General features: G+C 50.6%; 1 protein-coding gene and 1 long non-coding RNA gene across 4 annotated transcripts in view; one reads left to right on the top strand and one right to left on the bottom strand.

The window, feature by feature from the left end:
• ADGRL1 (adhesion G protein-coupled receptor L1) overlaps positions 1-10,690 on the top strand; it is a 65,663-nt gene extending 54,973 nt beyond the window's left edge. For all 3 annotated transcript variants that reach the window (XM_032395931.1, XM_032395932.1, XM_032395933.1), the window contains 14 exons: positions 92-275; positions 588-710; positions 1,233-1,447; positions 1,742-1,912; positions 2,365-2,574; positions 2,673-2,893; positions 3,094-3,160; positions 3,587-3,678; positions 4,215-4,383; positions 5,602-5,730; positions 5,884-5,980; positions 6,073-6,201; positions 6,376-6,393; positions 6,831-10,690. In XM_032395931.1, coding sequence (XP_032251822.1) covers positions 92-275; positions 588-710; positions 1,233-1,447; positions 1,742-1,912; positions 2,365-2,574; positions 2,673-2,893; positions 3,094-3,160; positions 3,587-3,678; positions 4,215-4,383; positions 5,602-5,730; positions 5,884-5,980; positions 6,073-6,201; positions 6,376-6,393; positions 6,831-7,573 — 2,568 coding nt within the window. In that variant the 3' untranslated portion in view covers positions 7,574-10,690. The remainder of the gene's footprint in view (positions 1-91; positions 276-587; positions 711-1,232; positions 1,448-1,741; positions 1,913-2,364; positions 2,575-2,672; positions 2,894-3,093; positions 3,161-3,586; positions 3,679-4,214; positions 4,384-5,601; positions 5,731-5,883; positions 5,981-6,072; positions 6,202-6,375; positions 6,394-6,830) is intronic.
• On the bottom strand, positions 1,923-23,171 carry LOC116626544. Its single transcript, XR_004298294.1, has 3 exons — positions 23,084-23,171; positions 4,263-4,370; positions 1,923-2,111 (listed from the first exon to the last, which is right to left on the bottom strand). It is a non-coding gene; the product is annotated as an uncharacterized LOC116626544 (long non-coding RNA).
• Positions 23,172-23,333: the final 162 nt, after the last annotated feature.

Genomic DNA, 23,333 nt, shown 5'->3' with positions numbered 1-23,333 from the left:
GAGGCTGAGAGGAGGGTATGCAGAGTCAGAGTCCAGCCCAGGGAACTGGAGGGTGGGGGGGATTCACCGTGCCACCCCCTCACCTGCCTAGGCCGTGGTGGAGACAGTGGACAACCTGCTGCGGCCAGAGGCTCTGGAGTCCTGGAAGGACATGAATGCCACGGAGCAGGTGCACACAGCCACCATGCTCTTGGATGTGCTGGAGGAGGGCGCCTTCCTGCTGGCCGACAATGTCAGGGAGCCCGCCCGCTTCCTGGCTGCCAAACAGAATGTGGGTGAGTGCCGCAGTTGTGCCCAGGGCAAGTTCAGGTGCGAATCTTTTTTTTTCCCAAGATTTATTTGAGAGCGAGCGAGCATGCGCATGAGTGGGGAGGAAAGGGAGAGAATCTCAAGCAGACTCCATGCTGAGCGCGGAGCCCAATGCAGGGCTCAATCTCACAACCCTGAGATCACGATCAGGTGCAAATCTTGAACCATGGGGCCTGCCAGCTGGAGATGCCCTAGCCTTGGGCCTCTTGCCATAGCTGGGCCTCTGGACTGGGGACAGACCCCAACTGCATCTGCCCTGCCATCCCCTGTCCCCACAGTCCTGGAGGTGACAGTCCTAAACACAGAGGGCCAAGTGCAGGAGCTGGTGTTCCCCCAGGAATACCCAAGCGAGAACTCCATCCAGCTGTCCGCCAATACCATCAAGCAGAACAGTCGCAACGGTCAGTGCCTAAGCCCTGGGCTGGCATCCCCGCTTCACGTGTGAAGAACATCAGTTCTTACATTGTATTGGGTTGAAGAATCCGAGAAAAGGGTGGGACTCGTAACCACACACAGAGTTGTTCTCCATTCAAGCAAGCCTAACATTTCAGGGGATTTGTGGGGTCCCCCCAAAGCCCCAGAGCATAGGACACTTTGTAGTTTGCAGGGCTCACTCCTATGCAGTGGCAGTTCTCATAGCTCAGGGAGGTCTATCCCATTTGAGAGTAAGGCTCAGAGAGGTTGGGGATTTGCTCGAGGTCACACAGCAAGTGAGGTGGGGGCTGGGGACGCAGTCCTTATGTGTCCTGGCATACTGCCTTGCCATTTGGAACTGCCTACAACAGAGCAATGGTACGTGGAAGGGCTCCCAAATCCCCCTCACCTGGGCCACAGCCTGGCTTCAGAGGTCCCAGTGACCAGGATAGCTGAAGGGGTGCCGGCTCAGGACTGATGGCACACCCCACGGTGCCTGTCCTCCCCAGGTGTGGTCAAAGTTGTCTTCATCCTCTACAACAACCTGGGCCTCTTCTTGTCCACCGAGAACGCCACAGTGAAGCTGGCGGGTGAAGCAGGTACAGGTGGCCCTGGCGGCGCCTCCCTGGTGGTGAACTCACAGGTCATCGCGGCGTCCATCAACAAGGAGTCCAGTCGCGTTTTTCTCATGGATCCTGTCATCTTCACCGTGGCCCACCTGGAGGTGAGCTGAGGCATCCCCCCCCCCCCCGGGGGTCCCGCCAGCTTCCGTGTCCCCAGGCTGTATATTCTCCCCATTGTGCGTTCACCCACCCCAAGAGCAAGTTACGACCCCTCCCTGGGGCACCGGTCCCCCAACCCCCACCTCACCAGCTTGGGCCATTTGCCCCCAGAGATCCCAGACTGTCACCTGGAGCCCCTGGCACTTTTCTCATGCCTGTCACCATCCCCATAGCTGGGTGTGGGGGCTGGAACGGGACTCCCTGGATCTGACTGCCCGGCCACCACCACACAACAGGCCAAGAACCACTTCAATGCTAACTGCTCCTTCTGGAACTACTCGGAGCGTTCCATGCTGGGCTACTGGTCAACCCAGGGCTGCCGCCTGGTGGAGTCCAACAAGACCCATACCACGTGTGCCTGCAGCCACCTCACCAACTTTGCCGTGCTAATGGCTCACCGAGAGATCGTAAGCTGGCCGGCGCTCCGCTCCTCTGGGCAGGCCCTCTTGCTGGCCTGGCTTTGCATGGCATCCTAGAGAGCGCTGCATGGGCAGTGCCAGGGAAGACCAGCTTCGTGGGCATTGGGGGGGTGGCACCAGTCTTGCTCGGGGCAGGAGGCCACATGTCTGGTTCTTTCTGGTCATGGTCCCACCTTCTCCCAAGGCACTGTGGAGAAGCAAGTTGGTGTCACCTTTGTCATCTCTCCACAAGCCTCCCAGAGCATGAGGAAGTGAACGTGCCACCTACAGAAGGGCGGGGGCCAGCAAGTTGGCCAGGGGGCAGAAGGCCAGAGGGGCAGCCCCGGTGGTGCTCATGGCCTGTGGCCTTGCCCGCCACTAGCACCTGGCTGAGCCCAGGGTGAGCCTGGCCATGTACAAGGCCAGAGGTGCAGCGTGCGTCCCCTGCTCCTATCCCCCAGTACCAGGGCCGCATCAATGAGCTGCTGCTGTCGGTCATCACCTGGGTGGGCATCGTGATCTCCCTCGTCTGCCTGGCCATCTGCATCTCTACCTTCTGCTTCCTGCGGGGGCTGCAGACCGACCGCAACACCATCCACAAGAACCTGTGCATCAACCTCTTTCTGGCCGAGCTGCTCTTCCTGGTCGGGATAGACAAGACTCAGTATGAGGTGGGCCAGGGTTTAGGGGCAGAGGCAGGTGGGAGGAGAAGCAGCGCTGGCCTGGGTAGCCCCTCCTCACCTGTGGTGCCCCTCCCTGCTGCCCCCAGATCGCTTGCCCCATCTTTGCGGGCTTGCTGCACTACTTCTTCCTGGCCGCCTTCTCCTGGCTGTGCCTGGAGGGCGTGCACCTCTACCTGCTGCTGGTGGAAGTGTTTGAGAGCGAGTACTCCCGCACCAAGTACTACTACTTAGGCGGCTACTGCTTCCCGGCCCTGGTAGTCGGCATCGCGGCGGCCATTGACTACCGCAGCTATGGCACCGAGAAGGCGTGAGTGTCCCCCCTCTCATCCCCCGGGGTGTCTCCTGCCTGGCTCCCTGCTCAGCAGAATCCCTTGGGCCAGGACCCTCAGGACAGTGGCCTTCCTGCTCGTGAGGTCTAAGGCCACAGTCTGCAGAGTCCCCGGGGGCTAGGATGGGAGGGAAGGGCTTTCCCCGCCTCTGTCTACCCCAGCCCCGCTTCCTTTATAGCTGCTGGCTCCGAGTGGACAATTACTTCATTTGGAGCTTCATTGGACCAGTCTCTTTTGTTATCGTGGTAAGTGGGAAGGCGGTACTATGTCTCCCTTCTTCACGCAAGCTAGCCTTGACCCCTGAGCCCTGCCCCCACTCTCCCCAAGCCCTAAGAGGGCTGGTTTGAAAACCATCAAAACTGAGCAGCCCACTAAGAGGACAAGAACAGAGCGGGTCTGTAAAGCTCCAGCACCAAGGCCCGTCCATCCAGGAACTGTGATTTGAGCCCCTGCCTTGTGTCAGGCTGTGGGCTCTGCCCTCCCACCAGCAGGAGCCACATTAACAGACCGCTGTTACCAGTCAGCAGGCACCTGAGGGCAGGTACATCAGCAGAGGAGGCCCTGAAGAAGGGGGCATTGAGGCTGAGACTTGGGCAGGGGTTTGCACTGGGAGGTGGAGGGACCCCAAGGGACCCCTCCCAGCCTAGCCCCTCCCCTTGTCCCACCCCCAGGTGAACCTGGTGTTCCTCATGGTGACCCTGCACAAGATGATCCGGAGCTCATCTGTGCTCAAGCCCGACTCCAGTCGCCTGGACAACATTAAGTGAGCACCCCTTCCCCACCCCCCTGCCCCTCATAGCTCCGTACCAGGCCTGGTCTCTCCCAGGGCTTCCTAAAACGTGGGGTGCTCACCTCCAGTACCACAAGATGTGATTTTAAGAACAAACGTAGTATTTTATTGTGCTTGTTGTGTATCTACTTAACAAGTACTGGAAAACATGGTATTAACACATCCAATCTGTGCTTTTGGGGACATAACTTCTTAAGGTGAGGCCAAGTTGAAAAGGTAAGTCCAATTGAGGGCAACTTAAAGAGAAACTGGCAGCATAAGATAGTTTAAGGGTCTGGAAATATGGCCTAAGGCTGAAGGCAAATGACTGACCTTTGTAAAAGCCCAAACCCAGGCTGGGTGAAAGTACCACTGTGTAGGCAATTCCCCCCCACCCCAAAAGGCCTACTCACCCCAGGTGGGTCTTTGCAGATAGCATCCAGACCCACCTGAAGAGGGACACACAGCAGCGGGGGGAGGTTTCTCCATTGGCAAGGACTTTGACATCCCTGTCCCCTCCTCCTCCCCAGATCCTGGGCCCTGGGGGCCATCGCGCTGCTCTTCCTGCTGGGCCTCACCTGGGCGTTCGGCCTGCTCTTCATCAATAAGGAGTCAGTGGTCATGGCCTATCTCTTCACCACTTTCAACGCCTTCCAGGGGGTCTTCATCTTTGTCTTTCACTGCGCCTTACAAAAGAAGGTGAGGTCAGGGAAGGGGTCCAAGTGCCTGCCTTCTGTAGTGGGAACTGTGTCTGCTGTGAGGGGAGCACGGGTTTGGGGTCAGTGAGGATTTAGACAGGGGTGAAGAGGGTTCTGGAACAGAGTAAGATAGGGCAACCTGGGGGAGCAAGAGAGGAGGACGGATTTGGGGAGTTGGGAGAGCACAGGGCAGGGTTGTGGTAACAGAGGACCAACCCCCCCACCCCCCCACCTATGATGTGGGGGCAGGAATCAGGTATGTGGGAAGGAAAGGACTGAGTACCACCCAGACAGAAGTTTTCTACTTCAATATTTACAAGATAAACTGCGAGTTTTGTGGTTATAAAGTTTCCTTTCCAACATCCTTACAGGAGCCCCCAGGCTCACACATTCCTGCCCAGGCCTCCCTTCCCTTCCTCCCCTCCAGCCATCCTCTCCTCTGCTTTCTCTCAAACACCTAGACAGGGGCGCCTGGGTGGCTCAGTCTGTTAAGCGTTTGCCTTCGGCTCAGGTCATGATCCCAGGGTCCTGGGATCGAGTCCCGCATCAGCTCCTTGCTCAGCGGGGTGCCTGCTTCTCCCTCTCCTTCTGCCTGCTGCTCTCCCTGCTTGTGCGCATGCGCTCTCTGATAAAATCTTAAAAAAAAACCACCACCACCGCCTAGACAAGATCCTCCTCAGGGCTTGTTCCTGTTCCTCCCCAGATATCCGCAAGGCCTGCGGCCCTATTTCCTTCAGATCTTTGCTGGGATGTTTCCTCAGGGAGACTTCCCCTGGGCTATTAGAACTCACAAACCCCCACCACATCCCCCAGCCCACCAGCACTGCCTGACCCCCTTTCTGGCCATATTGGTCTGCACAGCACCCAGCAGCATCAGACATCCTACACGGTGTGCTGTTGTTTGCATCCACATATGTCTCTACCAAAATTTAGCTCTTGGAGGTAGGGCTGTGTGAGTGATTTGTTCTGTACCGTCATCCCTAGGGCCTGAACTATGCCTGGAACATAGCAGATGCTCATTAAAGATCTGTTGAGAGAGTGAATGAGAAACTCAGTGGATGTAGAGAAAGGAGGATGGCCTGAGCAGGGCGAGCGCCTGGCTGGCTGTCTGGCTGGCTGGCAGGCTGTCTGGCTGGCTGTCTGGCTGTCGGGGACAGGAGACAAGGTTTCTGAGGCTTACAGGGGCACCCACTGCCAGCTGCATGTCCTCCTCCCCCAGGTGCACAAGGAGTACAGCAAGTGCCTGCGTCACTCCTACTGCTGCATCCGCTCCCCACCCGGGGGCGCTCATGGCTCACTCAAGACCTCAGCCATGCGGAGCAACACCCGCTACTACACAGGGACGCAGGTACCCGGGCAGGGCTCCCTGGGGCTGAGGAGGCAGGGCAGCACTTAGCCCAGGTCCCTAGTGGTGCTCAGCAGGCCAGCGGCCCCAGAAAGATCCTGGAGGGTGGGTAGCCTGGGGGGGGGGGGGGGGCTCACATCTGGGCTGTGTCCCCAGAGCCGAATCCGGAGGATGTGGAATGACACCGTGAGGAAACAGACGGAGTCCTCCTTCATGGCAGGCGACATCAACAGCACCCCCACCCTGAACCGAGGTGAGATCGCGTCCCTTGCCCTTGGCTCTATCCCTCAAGATTCCCGGACCAGTGGCTCTGGGCCACCTTGTGACCTCTGATGTTCTGGATAGGTACCATGGGGAACCACCTGCTGACCAACCCCGTGCTGCAGCCCCGTGGGGGCACCAGCCCCTACAACACCCTCATCGCCGAGTCGGTGGGCTTCAATCCCTCCTCACCCCCTGTCTTCAACTCTCCAGGTGAGAGTACTCTGGTACAGGAAGAGGGTGACAGCCCTGGTCAGGGAGTGTGGTGGGGTCTGCATCCTGAGGGTCTCTGCTTGGGGCATCCTAGTGCTTCCTGAATTGGAGCTTGGGCTTGATTCCAAGCACATGCTCACCTTCTCTCTTTTCCCTCCTGGCTGGCACCTACAGGGAGCTACCGGGAACCCAGTAAGTGTGACTTGCCTGGTAACGTTTCTGAGGCCGGGAGGGGAATGCGATAGTGGCCTCCTGGGATAACCTCACTCAGAGAGGAGAATTCGGGTGCCCCACCCCCAGACCTCACACACATACAGCTGGAGGGGGTTATGTTTGGCCCTCAAGTAGGCAATGAAGGTGATGATGGTCAGAGCACAGGAAATGCAACTGGGCACTAGGCCTCTTCACACTGCTGAGATTCTGAGCCTCCAGCTGGGAGGAGACCTAGAGGGAGCTGGTCCCCACCCCCATTCCCCCAACGTGCTGCTGGGCTGGTGTCCCCACTACGAGTGAGGAAGAATGGGAATAGGAGATCCCAGCTCCCGGGGAAGCAGGCACCCCCTCTCCCACGTGCCCACACCCCGGTCACTGCCCATACTCCTCCTGAGCTGGCCCCCTTTTGCCGGCAGAGCACCCTCTGGGAGGCCGGGAAGCCTGCGGCATGGACACACTGCCCCTCAACGGCAACTTCAACAACAGTTACTCCTTGCGAAGCGGGGATTTCCCTCCAGGGGACGGGGCCTCTGAGCCACCCCGAGGCCGGAACCTGGCCGATGCTGCTGCCTTCGAGAAGATGATCATCTCAGAGCTGGTACACAACAACCTGCGGGGCAGCAGCAGCGGGGCCAAGGGCCCCCCACCACCTGAACCCCCCGTGCCACCTGTGCCAGGGGGTGGTGGCGAGGAAGAAGCAGGCGGGCCCGGGGGTGCTGACCGGGCAGAGATCGAACTTCTCTACAAGGCCCTGGAGGAGCCGCTGCTGCTGCCCCGGGCCCAGTCGGTGCTGTACCAGAGCGATCTGGATGAGTCGGAGAGCTGCACTGCGGAGGATGGGGCCACCAGCCGGCCCCTATCCTCCCCTCCAGGCCGGGACTCGCTCTATGCCAGCGGGGCCAACCTGCGGGACTCGCCCTCCTACCCGGACAGCAGCCCCGAGGGGCCCAGTGAGGCCCTGCCCCCACCCCCGCCTGCACCCCCCGGCCCCCCTGAAATCTACTACACCTCGCGCCCACCGGCCCTGGTGGCCCGGAACCCCCTGCAGGGCTACTACCAGGTGCGGCGGCCCAGCCATGAGGGCTACCTGGCGGCCCCCGGTCTCGAGGGGCCAGGGCCCGATGGGGATGGGCAGATGCAGCTGGTCACCAGTCTCTGAGGGACCTCATGGACCAGGGGCTGGTGGCCCAGGCCGGGGAGGGAACCCTGGGTGGGGCTCCGGTGGGAGAGGGAGACTCATGGAGGCAGTGGCTGGTGGGCCACTCTCTCCAGGTGCCCTTCAGCCGTGGGCCCTCTAGGCCCCTCAGGAGCTCTGCCGTGGGGGCCTGTGGTGCAGGGTTCACAGACAGGGTTTCCTACCAGCCATGCGCACCAGCTCGATTTGGGGGAAGTGCAGGAAGGAGGAGCCAAGAGGTCCCCAAGGGAGTAAGGAAGGAGAAATTGGATGGGTGCAACCCACTCTTTACTTCCCCCCTCCCCTACCTTCTTGCCCCCTGGAGTGAAATGAGGGCTTTGGTTTCCTGGGCCCTGCTGGAAGGAACCTGTCAGCTGCTCCTCTCTGCAGCCAGAAATGCTGCACCAGGAAGGAGCAGTGGGAGCAGACAGACAGACAGGTTCCTCTTGCACTACAGTTCCCTACTCCTGGAGACTGGGGCCTCTGGCCTGAGAGAAAGCCCCAGGGCAAGCGGAATGGGCGATTGTGGCTGCTGGTTTAAAGGTGGAACTTTCTCTGAAGCTCCTTCCCTCTGCTCTTTGTCCTTGCCTCCCCAGCAAGCCTGCCCATCAGCCTCCTCAAGTGCACCCAGTGACCCCCTCCCTTGGGGTGACTCCTGATGAAGCACAACTCCCCTCAGGGCCCCCAGCCCACAGGGGTGGCCATATTCGGGCAGTTCCCAGTCCTGTGGGCTCGGCTATCTGGGGAGCAGATTTTGGGTCTGGATCTCCCTGGGGAGTGGGTCCTGGGCTTGGATCTTTCCCTAGGGGGCCATCTTACCCCTTCCTCTCTCCTCCTCCTCCCCCATTGCTGTAAATATTTCAACAAAATGGAAAAGAAAAAAAAGAAAAAAAAAAAAGAAAAAAGAAAATCTCATCACTTGAAGCCACCGGGAGCCTGTGGCCCAGCCAGCCCGGGGCTTTCTCCGGAGCAGAGTGGCGCCGCCGGGCCCTGGCAGCCAGGACTTCTCTGTGTATGTGTGCATCCCCAGCCGGGGTGGGCGGGCCGCCAGAGCAGCTTTTTACAATCCAGAGACAGAAAACAAAATCTAGAAGCAACAGCGAAACAAAGAACCTGTTTCCTTCCCGGCACCGTTTCTGTCGCCTCTTTCCCTGCTCCGCCTGTTCCCTGGCATCAGTCAGCCCTCCTGGGGCGTGTACCTCACTGCCTGCCCCAGGACCGGGGCTTGTCTCCCCCTCCCCTCCCCACTGGCCCAGGGGAGGCACCCTCACACCCAAAGATGCTTTTGCCAAGATGGCTGCGCTGTCCCTTTGAGTTCCTGCTTCTTGTATATTGCTTCTGGGACTCTGGGCTGAGGAGGAAGGGACTGACTTCCCACCTAGAGCGGGTGATGGGGGAAGAAAAGAGAAGGCAGCAGGTGGTGGGTGTGAAAGGGAGGCTGGGAGTGATGAAGTTGTCTTCTCTCTTGGGGGGAGGGGGGCTGCAAAGGTGAGAGATCATCTTCCCTACCCTACACCCTCCTGCAGGGGAGGCAAAGCCAGGTATCAGGGCCTGCAGTCAGGACACCCTTATACCAAGCGCTCTACCCCAAACCTTAGGCTCCGGAAGCTCTGGGCTGGGGATGTCTCCTGAGTACCTCTTCCAGTACCCTCTTCTCCAGCCATTCACCCTGGCCTTCCCACGCCGCCCCCCCAACTCTTTGAGTAGGGTAGTCCCATTGCCACAGTAGCCCAGCCCTGTCATTGCCATTCTCCCAGGGGTGGCCCTCCACCTCTACTCTGACCCCTTCTTGTCTCTTTTGCCCCTCTCTCTTTTCTCACAAGTGCCATGAGTTTTCAAACATCTTCGGGTCTCAGCCTGCTGCTGCCATAAACTTCTTTGGGTTAAGGGGGGAGGCTCTAGGGAGGAACTGGGGGAAAGGAACAGGTAGGTGGCTGGAGGAACCCTTTTTGCTGCTAGAAAGCCCCTCCCTTCTCCTGGGGAGCTGGGGCTGGCTTGTCCCCATCAGTTAGGGGAGAAGGGGTCAGACCAAAGATGGTGGTTTGTCCCATGTAGGGAGACAGGTGTGGGGAGAAGGCAGGGTTGGGTTCCATTGCTAGCTTTTTCGGGTAGGAAGGCTTAACTCAGCTGAAGACCGTGTGTAAGTCTGGATGGGGAAGAGAAATAAGGATAGGGACAGTCTTGCCCAGACAGCTCTGTGGCCTTCCTTGGCATCACTAGGCCAGGAACTCCACTGTAGGCAGGGGCAGCCAGAGGTCTGTGAAGAGCTGGCAAGAGAGGAGGGATGATGGAGTTGGCCCGGCATCAGTCCGGCTAGAGCCAGAGGCTGCCTCTGACACCAGCAAGAGGGCTAGGAGAGTAGGCTTGGCAGGAGAGTTCCCTGGGGGACTGGAGGTATACGAGGAATCCGCTTCCTCGCCCCTGACCAACCCTCCTCTCCAGACACTGACAATCAAGGGGAGAGAGGGTGGGGTGGGTCCCTAGGTTCCCATTCCAGCCAAAATCACCAAGGTGGATTCCCAGGCCTCAGATCTGCATGGCAGGGCCCCCTGGTGGGGTTGGACACCACTTCAGCCTAGTGCAAAGCTACCCCCAAGAGCCCAGGTGTCCCCTTACCCCAACCAGACCTGGTGCCTTGACACCCCACCCCAGCTGGGACGGTATAGAGAAGGAAGGGTCTTGGTTTCCTCTCCTACTCCCTTCCTTGGGCTCCTGAATTCATTTGCTTTTAAATCTAATATTTTTCTCTGGGTTGTTTTTTTTTTGGGGGGGGGGGTGTTTTTTTTTGTTTCCCTTGCCTTCCTTTCTCTGTCTCCACCTCTTTCCCTGTGTCTTTCTCACTGTCTCTATGTTCCTCTTCTTTCACCCTCGATTTCTCTGTGTCCATTCGGGCCTCCTCCCCTCTCTCCCACCCCTCCCCCCACCCCAATCTCTCCTTGGTCTCCTTTTCGATATGCCAAACCAATTTTGGGTCGAGTGCATTTAACGAGAACAAAACAAAAGGCTCATAACAAGAACGTTTCAGAAAAAAACAAAAAGTTTAAAAAAAATTGTTGAGTCAAAAAAAAAATCAAACAATAAAGAAATTAAGATTTCTTGGAATGACAAGAGTGGTGTGACTCACTGGGGGGTAAGAAAGGGGTGAGTGGATCTGCTCAAAGTATCCCCATTAGGCTGACACAGTGAGGAACCTGCACTGCACCATTTCGAACCCACGGCAGAGGCCTGGTGAGTCACAGCATCATTAACATTTACAGAGAACTTTGTAAGTTCCTGGGCCTGGCTGAACACTTCAGGTGCAGTTTCTCTTTGAATCCTCATAAATGTTCTAGGGTGGAGGTTATCAGATCTCCATTTTACAGATGGGGAAACTAGCTTACAGTGCCTAGACGCATGCCCAAGTCTCCCTGGGCCAGGCCACTGCCGTATCGAGTCTCAGAGAAGCCCTCCAAGCTGTATTTAGAGCAGAGCACAAGAACCGTATGCTGTGCCTGTCTCCTTCCAACAGCCATTCCTAGACTCCCACACGCGGCTGGAATGGTGCATTTTCTTTTCTTTTTTTTTTTTAAGATTTTATTTATTTGAAAGAGAGAGTGTGTACACACGGGGGAGGGGAGGAGGCAGAGAGGGGAGAGGGAGAAGCAGACTCCCCACTGAGCAGGGAGCCTGATGCGGGGCTCGAGGCTCAATCCCAGGCCCCCAGAGATCATGACCTGAGCCGAAGGCAGAAGCTTACCTGATTAACCGACTAAGCCACCCAGGCGCCCCTGCTATGTTGCATTTTCAAACATGACAAGGTGGAATTGCATCCTGTGTATTTCACATTCTCAAATATAGCTGCCAGTGCTCAGAGAGAAAGGAATGACTACTCAGTGTGAGCATCTCTCTCCACGCCTCTGCCTTCAACATCTGCATCCAGGATGCCATATTCCCCTAATTATCTTCCCATCTCTCCAGCCACTCCTTCCCAGTCTCTGCAGCTGGTTCCTTCTCATCTCCCTACTTCTTAACATTGGCGAGCTCAGCTACCTATACTCATTCCCTGGGAGATCTTAGCCTTGTAGCATGGTTTTAAATAACTATAAACTGATGACTCCCAAACAGAGCTCCAGCCCGAACTTTTACCCTCGAGCTCCAAATTCATACACATCTAACTACCCATTCCACATTTCCCCGAGTGTCTGGTAGGACTTCAAACTTAACCTGTCCAAACCTGTCCCCCCAGCTCCTCCGAAAAGCTCCCCCACCTCAGTTAATAGCAAGTCTATCCAGAGACTTAAGAATAAAACCCTCAGAGGTTCCCTTGTACTTATGTCCTTGTTCAACCCTGACCCAATCTGACAGTAAATGCAATGGTAGTTCTAACTTCAAAATATCCACAGCAAACTAGTTCTTACCACCTTGGTTCAAGCCAAGGTGTCACCAAGACTTCACTGCAACAGTCCCCTAACTAGTTCCCTTGTCTGTCCTTCAGGCTTTTCTCAACACTGAAACCGGAATGATCTTGGTAAGCATCTCGTCCCTCCTCTGCTCAAAATTCTCCAATATACTCCTCTCTTGCCCAGACAAAAGGCCAAGGTCAGCCCAACAGCCTGCAATGACCTATACCACTCTACAACATCAGATCTCATCCCCATGGCTCTCCTCCCTCCCCCCACTAGCCACAATGGGGTTCTTCACTGTACACAAACATGCAGGCAGCACCTGCCTCAGAGCCTTTGCACTGGCCATTCCATAGCATTCATTTATTCTCCTACGGGGCTTATGAAAATCAGTTTCCCAGGCCACTCCATTTAAACTGCAATTGGCCACTCCAGAACCCCCTAACCCACACATCTTGCTTTGTTTGTCTCCCATAGCACTCCTATCTAGCAAACCAAGACATTTCTGGTTTATTGTCTACCTCCCCGACTAGAATGTAATGTAGAATGGTCTGGTTTTTTTCACTACCGTTCCCCAGTGTCTAGCACAGCATCAGACACACAGTAAGTGATCAATAAATATTTGTTAAAGGATGGAAAGCTGAAATCAGCATAAGACCCGAGTGAGCCTGACATAAGAGTTACGAATAATGGGAACTATGAATCTACCACTTCCTCCACTGCTCTCAGCTCCCATGTGCCCCTCACTGTGCAATGCTAAGGTTTAATTTAGCATGGTCCTGAAACCTAAGCTCAATATTTTAGCTGGTACCCAACCGAAGAAAAGGCAACCTGTTCCTATGCTGGAAGAGGAGCTGATTCTCTGGACTAAAGGAGAGACACTCTGTGAGCCAGTCTGGGGACTTTAAAGGATAATTAAATTTAACTATGTATGATTTTAACTCCATGCTCTGATTTTGAAATCAAATCCCAGCATGAGATTCTACAACACGACCAGCTCTTTCACCTCTGTGTCCTTTACTCTCCCCAGCACTGCACACATCCTTCTCTGCTAGCACAATCTAAATCTGCTGTGCCAGATGCCTAGGAACTCAGGTGGTTGCTAGTGGCACCCGTACATACCTGAGGCAACCATTTGCACGTGCCCACAAACAGTAACACTTATGTTGAGATTTATCACTTCAAAGTTCTTTCCTGTGTTTCATCTCATTTAATTATCACAAGGTATGTATTATTATCCCTATTTTTCAAATGAGGAAACTGAAGTTAGAGTGACTAACTGACTTACTCAACAAGATTACTAGGCAGTTGAAAGGGTCTGCATCCTGTAGAGGCTTTCCATGCCCCAACTTAATCCTTTCAATGACACGATGAGGCAGATGTTAGCCCCATTTTACAGCTGCAGAAGCAGAAGTCCAGGAAGGTTAGAGAATGTCCACACAGTCTCTAACCTGGACCAGGCCTCCATCTTGGTCTTCTGATCCCTGGGGCTGCTTCTAGGGATGTCCGTACTCAGCTGCAATTGCCCACTCCTCATCACTGCTCACCCATCCCACGTGGCACACAATAAAGGAGGCTATCTGGCTCCCCACACCAGAAGAGATGTGCCCACTAACCATGCCACACCCCAACAGTCCCCATGTAGCTAGTATTAAGGCTGTCCAGAGTGAGAAGGCCTTAATGCAGAGCAACAGAAGATTCTCTTTAGACTCCCAAAAGACTAAAGGCACTGGGGGACTCTGTCCTTGAGAAAACCTCCTCTCCCCCGCAAACTCCTGGAAAGGCCTGAGGGAGCCAGGCTGAGGCTAGTCCTCCATCCTCCCCACAACATCCACTGGCTTATTCTACTCTTCTCTTACTCCTTCAAACATCAGTCATGGAAACCAGCAGTGATGACAGGCCCCTGCTGGCTTTTCCCTCCCCTATTTATGTCATGTTCACTTCATCAGGACTCTCTTACCAAAGCCCTTGCAACTGCTACTCTTTTCTAGCTATCCTGTCCCACTGTCTCCCACAGGCCTCCACCTCCATCTAAATGATCCCACCCTCTCACAACTGAAGCCCTCACTGTAACCCAACCAGTCCTCTCCTGGGAATAATTCCTAAGGAATCACACATGCACATGAAGACTTAGCAGCAAGAAGGTTCACCGTGGTCAGGCTTCTGAGAGTGAAACACAATGAATAAAACTTCAGCATAGAAAATCATTACATAAATCATGCACACAAACAGAATGCATGTAGCCATTAAAAACAATGATGCAGAAGAACATTAACTGACATGGAAATATATTCATAATAAGACTGTGTAAAAAGTCAGACATAAAATACAAGGTAAAGAATGACCCCACCTTTTTTAAATGACATATATATATGCAAAAAGTGTGTGTATAAGGACATAAAACTGTGTGCATATGAACGCATGCGTGTGTGTATATTGCGAAAAGGAATAAAGGGAAACCTCACTAAAATGGAGTCAAGAGGCCAGAAGGGGGAGCTCTCACGCCCCAGCACTACAAGTCCTTTGCAGACCCAACAGGAAGAGATGTACCTCGCAAGTGGACACTACTTTACTACCCCAGGAGGAGGAAGATTTTCTCCCCCCTCCCCCACAACTCCCCCCCAACCCCGCAATAGCGCAGCCCTCGAGACACAGATGACTCAGCCAATAAAAAGCCACTACAAAAAAAAGAAAAGAAAGAAAGAAAAGCCACTACGCTTTGAACTCCCAGTTCACTCCAGAGGACTTTTGGTTTGTAACAGCCGTCCCAATTTCCTTTTCTCTATAAAAGAGCATACCTCTCCTTTGTTATCTAGAGTTGCCTATGGTTATGGTTTTGTCGCAGCTTACAAGTCCCAAAATGCAATTCTCTTATTCCCAAATAAATCCATTTTTGCTGGTAAAACTGATAGCTTAATTTTTGAGGTTAACATTACATATGTGTATATATACACACATATAATATCCGAATTTAAAGCTATACATCAGAATATTAACAGGGGGTAATTTTTACTTTCTTGCAATTCTCTATTTAAAAAATTATTTCTTTAAACATATTACTTTAATTTTACTTATTTATTTTTTAAGAGAGAGAGAATGGGAGGGGGGGCAGAGGGAGAGAGAGAATCTTAAACAGACTTCGTGCTGAGCATGGAGCCTAATGCAGGGCTTGATTTCACAACCCTGAGATCATGACCTGAGCTGAAATCAAGAGTCAGATGCTTAACTGACTGAGCCACCCAGGCTCCCCCCTCCATATATTACTTTTGTAATAGGAAGAAGTATTTGTGTATCCTACTTTCTGTGGAATAACAAAAACCAAGAATAACTGATACCTCTGAAAGAATAAAGAACAAGGTGTTAGAACTAGTCTTACAAAGATTGGTTCTAATGTGGTAGTATTTAAGACAATGTGCTGTGGGCACAGGAAGAGATAAACAGGCTCATGGAAGAGACCTGTGACTGGATGGGAACTTGCTCTAGACAGAGGTTACAAATCACTAGGGAAAGGATGGATTCATCCAGAGGCTCTCAAGGGTTTTGGTCTTGGGATCCCTTTTACTCTCTTAAAAATTAATGAGCGGCATTTGGGGTGACTAGGTAGACCACAGAAGATTTGGGGGACAGGAAAAACACTGAGACTATAATCATGGCCATGTGTCATACATTTGTCCAAATCCACAGAATGTACGACACTAAGAGTGAACCCTAAACTACAGACTTTGGGTGATAATGATGTGTCAATGTAGGTTCATCAACTATAACAAATGTACCACTCTGGTGAGGGATGTTAATGGTGGCACAGGCTATGCATGAGGGAAGGTGGGGCAGGGGGCATATGGAAAATCTCTATTTCACTCTCAATTTTCCTGTGAACTTGAAACTGCTCTTAAAAAAAATAAAATAAAAAGGAAAAGGAAAAAGGAAAAAAAATTAACTCTTTAAAAAATATTAACGAGGGGCACCTGGGTGGCTCAGTCTGTTAAGTGTCTGCTTTGGCTCAGATCACGATCCCACAGTCCTGGGATCGAGCCCCACATCAGGCTCCCCGTTCAGCGGGGAGTCTGCTTCCTCTCCCTCTTTCCCTACCCCTGCTCCACTCTCTCTCTAATAAATAAATAAAATCTTTAAAAAAAAAAATTACTGAGGACCCAAAAAAGCTGTTCTTTAAAGGGATAGGGATGGGGCGCCTGGGTGGCTCAGATGGTTAAACATCTGCCTTCGGCTCAGGTCATGATCCCAGGGTCCTGGGATTGAGCCCCACATGGGGCTCTCTGATTGGCGGGGAGCCTGCTTCTCCCTCTCCTTCTACTGCTCCCCCTGCTTGTGCTCTCTTGCTCTCTGTCAAATGAATAAAATCTTTTAAAAAAAATAAATAAAGGGATAAGGAGTAGATCTGTGTATATTTACTAAATTAGAAATTAAAACTGACAATTTTTAAATATTTAAATTAGCTAATAAATCCATTAGATGTTAACATAAATAATCTATTTTGTGGGAATAACTATATATTTTTAAAAACAAAGTAGTGAGGGGTGCCTGTGTGGCTCAGTTGGTGTCTGACTCTTGATTTCGGCTCAGGTTGTGGTCTCAGGGTCACGGGATTGAGTCCTGTGACGGGCTTGGGCTCGTGCTCTGCACAGAGTCACTTGGGATTGTCTCCCTCTCCCTCTGTCCCTTCTCCTACTCCTCACATGTGCACATGCTCTTTCTCGTAAAAAAAATTTTTTTAATTAATTTTTTAAAAGATTTTATTTGACAGAGAGAGGTAGCAAGAGCAGAAACACAAGCAGGGGAGTGGGAGACGGAGAAGCAGGCTTCCCGCCGAGCAGGGAGCCCGATGTGGGGCTCGATCCCAGGACCCTGGAATCATGACCTGAACCAAAGGCAGACGCTTAACGACTGAGCCACCCATGCACCCCAATTTTTTTAATTAAAAAAAAAAAAAAGTAGTGAAAAGAATGGCTTTGTTTTACATTTTGTAAAGCTCCAATTGTCTGGCTTAACAGAAGAAACCTGGATTCTCACACAGGCTTCTGCAATCAATCTGTTGCAATATGCTCTCTTGATTGAAGTACATGAAGAAAATCCAGCCTCACACAGATATATAATTGGAAGAGGGAGGAATGCTATTTCCTTTTTAGCTAATTGGGAATATTCTACTTTGTTACTTATACCAAAACTCAAAAAGTAGTAGTATGTTCAAGTTAGTTATAATGAGGAATATGAAACTGTATCAATGAACTTTTCACACTGTTACATTGAAACCCGTTGGTCTATTGGAAAATACTGATCTTCTGAATTACTACATTTAGCTATACAATATTTTTAAAATCTTCTTTGTTAGTATCACCACTGATCTCATTAGAAAAATCTTTAAATATTGAGAAGTTCAGGCTCATGGTGAATAAAACTTTTCCCAAAGACTATTTTGCTTGAAAGCTCAAGTTTTATCATTGGCAACAAACCATCAGTTGTCCTCGAAGTGACCAGCTCACTTCATTCATTCTGAGAAAACATCTGCCAAATATCCTAACTGAATCACTGCAGTCTCATTCTTTCAAGTAAAAATGGTGTTCCATGAAAAAAGTCACCAGTTCCACTTCAACTCAACTGTACAAGTGCATTACGTCAACTAACACCACTCTCAGCATGTTGCTCTATGCAAACTTCCCATTTCACCACACAGAATACTAGAAAGACTTGCTCACGGGGCTAAGTTTTAACACAGATTACTACTTTTCACTGCTTCTTCACAGACACTCTTAAATGGAATTGTTTTAACATTGAATGTGTAGCAACAGTGAGGAATACAATGACAACTACTACTATGGTTTGGGGACACTGCATGGACTCCCGCTAAAGCACCAGCAGTTTTACCCAACCATTGGTTTTGTAACAGTAGGGCACACGACAACACAGTGCAGATGAGAAATGCAAGTAACACTTTAGAATTATTATGAAAATAGTTTATCTCCTGGATCCACAGAGGATCACATTTTGAAAACTACTTAACTACTCAGTAAAAGAAACTGCAACAACTGGTTTCTGTCTGGAAAAAACTAAATCACAGTCCTACTTCACATCATAAACAAAAATAAATTCCAAGTAGATTTTTTAAAGGCTAAATGTGAAAAGTAAAACTTCCAGAAGAAAACACAGTAGGATGGGGCATCTGGGTGGTGCAGTTGGTTGAGCGCCTGACCTTTAGTTTCGGCTCAGGTCATGATCTTAGAGTCATGGGATCCAGCCCCATGTTGGGCTCTGTGCTCAGCGGGGAGTCTGCCTGAGATTCTCTTTCCCTCTCCCTCTGCCCCCCTCTCTCTCTTTCTAGAATAAATAAACCTTTAAATAAGAAAAAAAGAAAAAGAAAACACAGTAGGATATCTTATCGACCTCAGGGTAAGATTTCTTAAGCAAAGCACAAAAAACACAAACTCTAAGTAGATTGATTACTCTGATGACATTAACATAATAATAATAAATCCTGAACATCAAAAGACACCAAGCAAATGAAAAGGCAAGTATCAGATGTAAGAAGAACTTCTGCACTAATTAAGATGAAGACAATGCAGCAGGAAAATGGGCAAAGATATCAAAAGGCAATTCACAGAAGACAAATGGTCAATAAACAGATATAAATAGCTCAACCTCACTAGTAATCAGAAAAATGCTAACTGAAACCACTCATGTACACCCATCAGAAAAACAAAAAATGTAAAAATCTGACAGTACCAAGTGTTGATAAGGACACTGAGCAATAGCAACACTACTGGTGGGAGTAAGAACTGCAACCATCACTTTGAAGAGCAAACTGGCAGTTATCTAGTAAGGTGGATATTCCCATAACCCAGCATTTCAACTCTTAGATGTGTATCCTAGGGAAACTCCTACATAGAACAGTGACCACTGAAGCACTGCTGGTAAGAGTAGAAAATGAGAAACAACCTAAATATCGAGCAAGAGGTAAATGGATAAGTAAATACTGTCCAAGAAAACTTTCTGTGACCATGAAGTGTTCTCTACCCATGCTGTCTAATGTGGTAGCCACCAGCCACAGGTACCTATTAAACGCACAAAATGTGACTAAGAGTGAGTAGGGAATTTAACTTTGTATTTAATTTTGATTAACTGAAATCTAAATAGCCACATGTGGCTAATGGCTACCACATCAGACAGCACGGCTACAGCAGTAAAAATAAATGAATTAGAGTTACATATGTGTAAATGTAGATAGATACATTGCAAAAGCATTACATTGGACAAAAAAAGAAAGTTTCAGAAGGTAATGGCTGGGACTAGAGTGAAGCAAGCAGAGTGTATAGAGTGAAAATATTAGGAGGCACTCACCCTCAGGGTTGTACAGGTACAGGTTGGACACTTGGGTGACCCCGAGAGTGAACACCTCCTTAAATTTTGGGCCATAGGTGCCTTGCTCGTCTCAACCTGTAAGTATATATCAGTATGCTACTGTGTCAGTGGTCCCCAAGATCATCCCAGGTTCAATGATTCCTTAGGAGGACTCACAGGATTTAGCATATAGCCTACACACAGCTATGGTTTCTTACAGTGAAAGGGTACAAAGCAAAATCAGCCAAGGGAAAAGGCACAGGGTGTGAAGTCTAGAGGAAACCAGACACAAGATTTCAAGAATCCTCACCTAGTGAAGTCACATGGGATGCACTTAGTTCCTACAGGAAAGTTGTAACAACACGTGTGAACTGCTGCCCACCAGGGAAGCTTAGAGACTCAATGCCCACAGTATTTATTGGGCGCTGGTCAAGTACCAAAATTCCAGAACCCAGAAGGAAAGGAGGTATTCAACATAAATCACATTGTACAGTTTAGGCACCATGAGGCACTCTTATTTACGGGATGACAGGAACCTTCCTGAAATCCAAGTTCCTAGAGGCCAGTCAAGGGCCAACCTTGCAAACAGGCCTTTCTAAAGACAGCAGTCTCATGCCTAGAATGGTAACTTTTTTGCACAGATTTCATTTATATAAAATTGTAGAACATGATATATAATACTATATATTGTTTAAAGACACGTATATAATAAACATGTACAAACATGCACAGAAAAACAAACACCAAATCTAGGGTTGTAGTTACATTTGAGGAAAAGGGGAAAGGACTAGGTTTGAGACAGGGGTACAGAAGACCTTTCAACAGAATCTCTAATGTTTGATTCCTTAAGCAGAGTAATGGGTAAAAATTTATTTTGTTGTAGCATTTCTTCTACCCTTCCAAATGTGTGTGCACCTGAGATATTATGTAGGAAGAATAAAGACTTATTACTATATACTACTAACAGCTCACGTTATAGAGTGCTTTTCACATTCCAGGTATTATACTAAGCCCTGTATACGAATTTTTTTTTTTTTTTAAGATTTTATTTATTTATTTGACAGAGAGAGAGAGGCAGGAGAGAGGGAACACAAGCAGGGAGAGTAGGAGAGGGAGAAGCAGGCTTCCCGCCGAGCAGGGAGCCCGATGCGGTGCTCGATCCCAGGACCCTGGGATCATGACCTGAGCCGAAGGCAGACGCTTAACGACTGAGCCACCCAGGCGCCCCTATACGAATTTATTCTTTTAAATACACTCAGAGGTCAATGTGAGGCAGCAGAGATCTCTACCCTCAATCAGCTGTCAATCTACTGAGGGATGATGAGAGATAAGCACAGTCTAAAACCAATTTAAGTACTGGATCTGAATGCTACTAAGGTAATAAAACAGGGTAATATGATTAAGGAAGGGCTGCTTTAAACTAGGGTGGCCTGGGAAGGCTTCTTTGAGGGGACATTTGAGTTGAACCATAAATGATGACAATGAGACAGCCATGCAATTGTCTAAAGACAGCACATTTCAGGCAGAGGGAATAGCAAGTGCAAAGCCCCGCAGCAGGAATAAGCTTGGTGTGTTGAAAAACAGTAAATAAAGCCAGCAAGGCTGGAGAGGAAGACTGGTAGATGAGGCCTGAGAGGTCAGCTGAGGTCACCATGCAGGGCCTCCTAAGCCACAGTAAAGATCTTAGGTTTCATTCTAAGTATGATAAGCCTTTGAAGGTTTTAAGCAGGGTAATGACATGATCTCGTTTACAACTGAAGATTATTCAGCCAGCTGTATGGAGTACTCATTATAGATAGCCATTTTCTTTTTTCTCTAAAGATTTTATTTATTTATTTGACAGAGAGACACAGCGAGAGAGGGAACACAAGCAGGGGGAGTGGGAGAGGGAGAAGCAGGCTTCCCGTGGAGCAGGGAGCCCAATGCAAGGCTCAATCCCAGGACCCTGTGATCAGGACCTGAGCCAAAGGCAGTAGCTTAACGACTGAGCCACCCAGGCGTCCCAAGAGCCATTTTCTTCATTAGCACCAAAGACATAATGCTTGTGGCTGATGAGCTTCTCAGGGGGTACGAAAAGGTTGGGGGGTGGGGGGAAAGTTCCACAATGCAAAAAGAAAACTACGAAGCTGGAATGAATAAGTATTTAATTAAATATCTAGAAAACAACATCATGGCAACTTCATTCATCATTAAATTTAGTATTCATATAAACGTCTGAATTACATTTGGAAATAATGTGAAAATTAGATTTTTTCAATCACAAAAATTCGCAACTATACCCAATGACTGCCAAGAAATCATAGCTGATCATAAACGGGGATTTTCTTGCAGCCAAATCATCTCAAAGGAAAAACAGCTGTCAATATTTTTAACCACAAAACATTTTAACTTAATGTGAAATGCAGATATACAAAAAGAAAAAAAAAGTGTCTAGCATCATGAGGCCTTACAACTGTACCAACACCACAGAGGTGGCTGGGTAAGAAATGCTCGTGGCTTAAATTGGTGTTCAGGCCTACACTCTATGAGTCTGAATAGTGGCCAGGGGACCGTTGCAAAGGCTTCTCTGAGAAAAGCACATTTGAACAGGTAGAACTGAATGACAAGAAGGTGTCAGCCATGCCAAGAGCAGGGAAGAAGAGGTTCTAGGTGGAGGTTCTGCACTGGAAATGCCAGGTCAGATTTGTAAGGAACCAAAAGAGAGTCTGGCCGAACTGAAGCTGGGGTTGGGGGAAGGGGGTAGTAGGAAACAAAGCATGTAGATTCTCGAACACTGTATTCTCATCCCGAGAATAGAAAACCACTCATATTTAAGAGTGGCTGATCCAGTTTGTTTCACACCTACACTGTCCAGGAATACAGCAGCCACTTGCCACAGGGGCTCAGGAAGACCTGCACGCAGTTCGTGCCACTGCAGCACAGAACTTTCCCCATCACTCAATTCTAACTGATTAACGTTTACACTGAAAACCCGACATGCAGTCGAGCTCCCGGAAAACTTGTAAGTATGTTGGGAACAGACGGCGTGGGCATGTGAACCTACATTCTCAACTCTCAATTTTATGAAACCTAATAAAGCCAGACCGCCTCTCTCCGATGAAAATGCAGCTGCAACGGTAAAACGCACGGGATTTCCAAGCCTTGGTACTTAGTAAAAGAATGGAAGATATATCTCCTTTGTATTTTTTATACCCATCGCATGTTGAAATAAGATCTTGGCTACACTGGGTTAAAGATAACATTAATTTCACCTGGTTTTTTGTTTTACTTTTTTTTTTTTTTTTTTAACGTGCTTACTAGAAAAATGTAAAGCGAGAACTGTGGCTCGCGTTAATTCTCCACTGGTCGCGGGTGGAAGCTGAGGGTAGCTCCAGGAGGTGCCTGGAGTCTCCCGGGCAGGGCGTGACGGCGGTCCGACCCTGGCGAGGGGGTGCACAGAAGTTTCTAGTTGTATTATGCAGTCACGAGTCAAGTCCGTGAGTTTTCACCGGCCCCGTTCACAGGGCGGGGAGACGAGGCCCCGGGAGCTGAGTGGCAGAGGCCGGACTCCAACTCCCCTGTCCACCTGAAACCTCCCAGCGGCCCTCGAGGAGGCGAGAGCGGGATTCGAACCAGGCCCGACTCCCGGGGCCCCGGACCCAGCGCGCCGCGTGAGCGCCGCTCCGTCTCCCCTCAGGAGCGTAACCAACGTTCACAACGGACTCCCCCGCCGCCGGGCCAGAGGGGCCGGGAGCCCCTTAGAGAAGGTGCCGGCTACGCTCACCTGCTGACAGACGCCAGGGCGACAAACGCTCCTCCTCTCTCCACTCACGGTTCAAGCACGCCTGCAGCCGACTTCCGCTCCTCTGCCGCGAATCCCCAGCTAAGTATTCCTCTCCTCCCGCCCCGCGACCAACCCAGCCAATCACCTCTTAGAAAATCTGCATCAGCCCGGCCACACGCCTGCCTGCCAATCACCGCGGGCGCCAGCACCGCCCTTCCCGCCCTCTTAAGCGGGCGCCGCGCGCCACCGC

This window comes from Phoca vitulina, unplaced genomic scaffold, assembly GCF_004348235.1.
Source record: "Phoca vitulina isolate PV1807 unplaced genomic scaffold, GSC_HSeal_1.0 scaffold89, whole genome shotgun sequence".
Classification (NCBI taxonomy): Eukaryota; Metazoa; Chordata; class Mammalia; order Carnivora; family Phocidae; genus Phoca; species Phoca vitulina.
Note: the sequence above shows the minus strand (reverse complement) of the source record. Positions and strands in the feature narration are given on the sequence as shown.